The following is a 3,309-nucleotide window of genomic DNA, read 5'->3' as shown; positions in this document are numbered from 1 at the left end:
CCATTAGCATCATCGCCAAAATCATCATCTAGCAATCATCATCTTCATCCTCATCATTTTCTTTATCATCATCTTCACCGTCATTCTCTTTATCATCATCATCTTTACTGCCATCATCATTACCATCATCTTCTTCATCATCGTCTTCATCATCACCACCGTCATCTTCTTCACTGTCATCATCATCATCATCATCATCCCCACTGTCAACACCATCATCATCTTCACCATCATCATCACTATCATCATCATCATCATCATCACCACCACCATCATCATTTTCACCATCATCATCATCAATCATCGCCTTCGCTATCACGACCATCCTACGAAATCATCGTTCTTGGCAGGCTTCCACCAATCAGCATTCGTACGCCTCATGACGTATTAATGACGTAGGCATGACGTCACTCTTGTTTATTTTTATAAATATACACCAGGCACGCACGCGCACCAAATAAATATGATGCATCCCCCAATCAGTCATCTTCATGTTTTTGTAAAAGTGAAATTTGATCGAATGAATTTTGTTGATTTTTCGTCATTATTATTATTATTGTTGTTATTATTATTATTATCGTAGACTACTTTCTCATTTTAATTTATTTTATTTTATTTTATTTTATTTTATTTCATTGAATATTTATTTCGCCCCTTTTTTGGAAAAAATAAAAGAGTTCCCATTATTACTTTATTATTATCATCGCTAGTATTCATTAATTATGACGATGACGATGACGAGCTTGATTGATTTTTACAGGAAAATCTGGCATTTATATTTATATCTTATCTTCATGATTGCAAGCTAATTAGTAGTAGGAGTGGGAGGCACGATATGATGAATGTGTGTGTGCCTACCTGTATGCCTGTGTGCGTGTTCCACTCACACACATACACCATACACAAACACATAAATACTTACAAAAATACAGGAATACATACACTACACAAACGCACATACAAACACACGTGTGTGTGTTTGTATGTGCGTTTTTGTATGTGTGCCTACCTGTATGCCTGTGTGCGTGTTCCACTCACACACATACACCATACACAAACACATAAATACTTACAAAAATACAGGAATACATACACTACACAAACGCACATATACACACACATATACACACACACACATACATAAATACACACACACCTAAATACATAAAAAAATACATAAACACATACACTACACAAACACACAAATAGACACAAATACATACACATGCACACACACACATATACACGCACATACACACACACACACAACACGTGTAGCACATGTATTCAGTGAATCTCCTCCCTGATTATCATTGCATTTTGAATAATTAATAACCGTACAGACAGAATGAAAGACGTTTGTACACCTTTCTAGCTCATTCTCACATAAACACACACACACACCTTCATTCATTCAGATTATTTATTACATTATTTATCAATATATATATATATATTATTTTTTTAATTTTATTATTAATGTTGTTGTTGCTGTTGATGCTGTTGTTGTGTTGTTGTTGATGTTGTTGTTGATGTTGATGTTGTTGTTGATGTTTCTCTATCGTCTAAAATGCTGTAACAATTTAAAATATGGAAAAAAAATTTGTTGCCAAATAAATGTTTCGCAACACTGAAAGATCGATTGAAATGCATGGCAAGTCAGCTTAAAATAACAAAATATTGCCAAGTTCTTTGGCAGTCAATAAAGATTTTGTTGTTGTTGATGATGATGTTGTTGTTGTTGATGTTGTTGTTGTTGTTGTTGATGTTTTTGTTGGTGGTGGTGGTGACATCATTGATAGTGTTATTGTTAATGTTTGTAATAAGTTTGCTCATGTTTATCATGATGATTTTGAATCATTTCGCGATTAATTATTCAATTTTTTAGAACTTCTTTACAACTAGATCAATTTTTAATTTTCATTTCAACCTAAAACTCAACACTCATTTTCTAAAACTAACAACAAATCCTTCCCTAATCTCCCCAACCAGGCGAGAAACCGTACGTATGCAGGCAGTGTGGAAAGGCCTTCAGTCAGTCATCCAACCTAATCACCCACAGCAGAAAGCACAGCGGCTTCAAGCCGTTCTCGTGCAAACTCTGCGTCAGAGCCTTCCAACGCAAGGTAGACCTTCGTAGACACATGGAGACGCAGCACTCAACCGCAACCGCAACGGCGACAGCGAGCAGTTGTGGCGATCCGATGAGTGAGGTGCTATCTCCAGTCAATGATGCCACCCCTGACGACAACGATATTCCTTCTCCTAACAATTATCATTACAACAACATCACCTGCAACGACAACAGCAGCAACAACAACATCAAGAATAATAATAATAATCATTTCTACAGTACCAAACCCAATTTTTTCTACAACAACAACTCAAGCCCACCATATGAACGTATCAACGAATCGTTCGTGATTAATAGCAACAAACTGGTGAACAATTATAAACGCAACAACGCTGATGATGAAGACGACGACGATGACGTCCATGATAATGATACTGAATTTGTACTGACACCGTCACCATCCTCGCCTCAGCCACTACACAACAACAGTACAGGTACTAATAGTACAGTCAACAGCAGCAGATGCAGCAGCGACAAGAGCAACATCAACAACAGTGGTACGTACGCGATGAACAGTAACACTAACGATGAAGATAATGACGACGACGACGATGAAGATGATGAAATTGATGTTACATCTTCATGTTGATGAGATGATACACTCGGCATAATGATGTCACAGACATGTGAATTTGTTACATTAACATCAGCAGCCCGAACTCTTCAACATAATGTACATTTACTTATTTTATCAATAGTACTTTTTTCTCTTGAGTTATGGGTTTTTGGATTTGTAAATTAGTTTAACGTTATTGTAATAATAGTTGAATGTTAATGCTTTTGGTGACGAGTGTAACAAACATGAGTGTGTGTGTGTGTCTATGCGTTTATTTGTGCGTGTTTGGTTGTGTGTACGTGCGTGTGTGTGTGGGTGTATAAAAAGTGTGCTATTTTTGTAAATAATTTTATTTCTATTTAATGGAATTTTGTTTGAAACATGCGGAATAAAAATGATTTTTTTTTCTCGACAAACCGTTTTTTTTACTTCGAATTTATTGCATACGAACTGTTAAAAAAATCTGAAATAGATAATTCTTTCTAATTTTACCAACACTACACGCACACACACACACGCACGCACACACATCGTTAACGAATCGAAGCACAATACACATTGCATGCAACAGACGAGGATGTCTTTGCTTTCGAAGTCGGTAGTACAACACCAAAACTAG

The 3,309-nt window shown here is 36.2% G+C and overlaps 1 protein-coding gene across 1 annotated transcript in view; it reads left to right on the top strand.

The window, feature by feature from the left end:
* The window catches only part of HELRODRAFT_72135 (hypothetical protein), a gene marked incomplete at both ends in the record, with an annotated part of 5,185 nt that extends 3,023 nt beyond the window's left edge, over nucleotides 1-2,162 (top strand). The window contains one exon of the mRNA XM_009013086.1: nucleotides 1,993-2,162. Within this exon, the coding sequence (XP_009011334.1) occupies nucleotides 1,993-2,162 (170 nt within the window). The remainder of the gene's footprint in view (nucleotides 1-1,992) is intronic.
* Nucleotides 2,163-3,309: the final 1,147 nt, after the last annotated feature.

Source organism: Helobdella robusta (assembly GCF_000326865.2).
Source record: "Helobdella robusta unplaced genomic scaffold HELROscaffold_11, whole genome shotgun sequence".
Classification (NCBI taxonomy): Eukaryota; Metazoa; Annelida; class Clitellata; order Rhynchobdellida; family Glossiphoniidae; genus Helobdella; species Helobdella robusta.
This window is presented reverse-complemented; position numbering and strand designations above follow the sequence as displayed.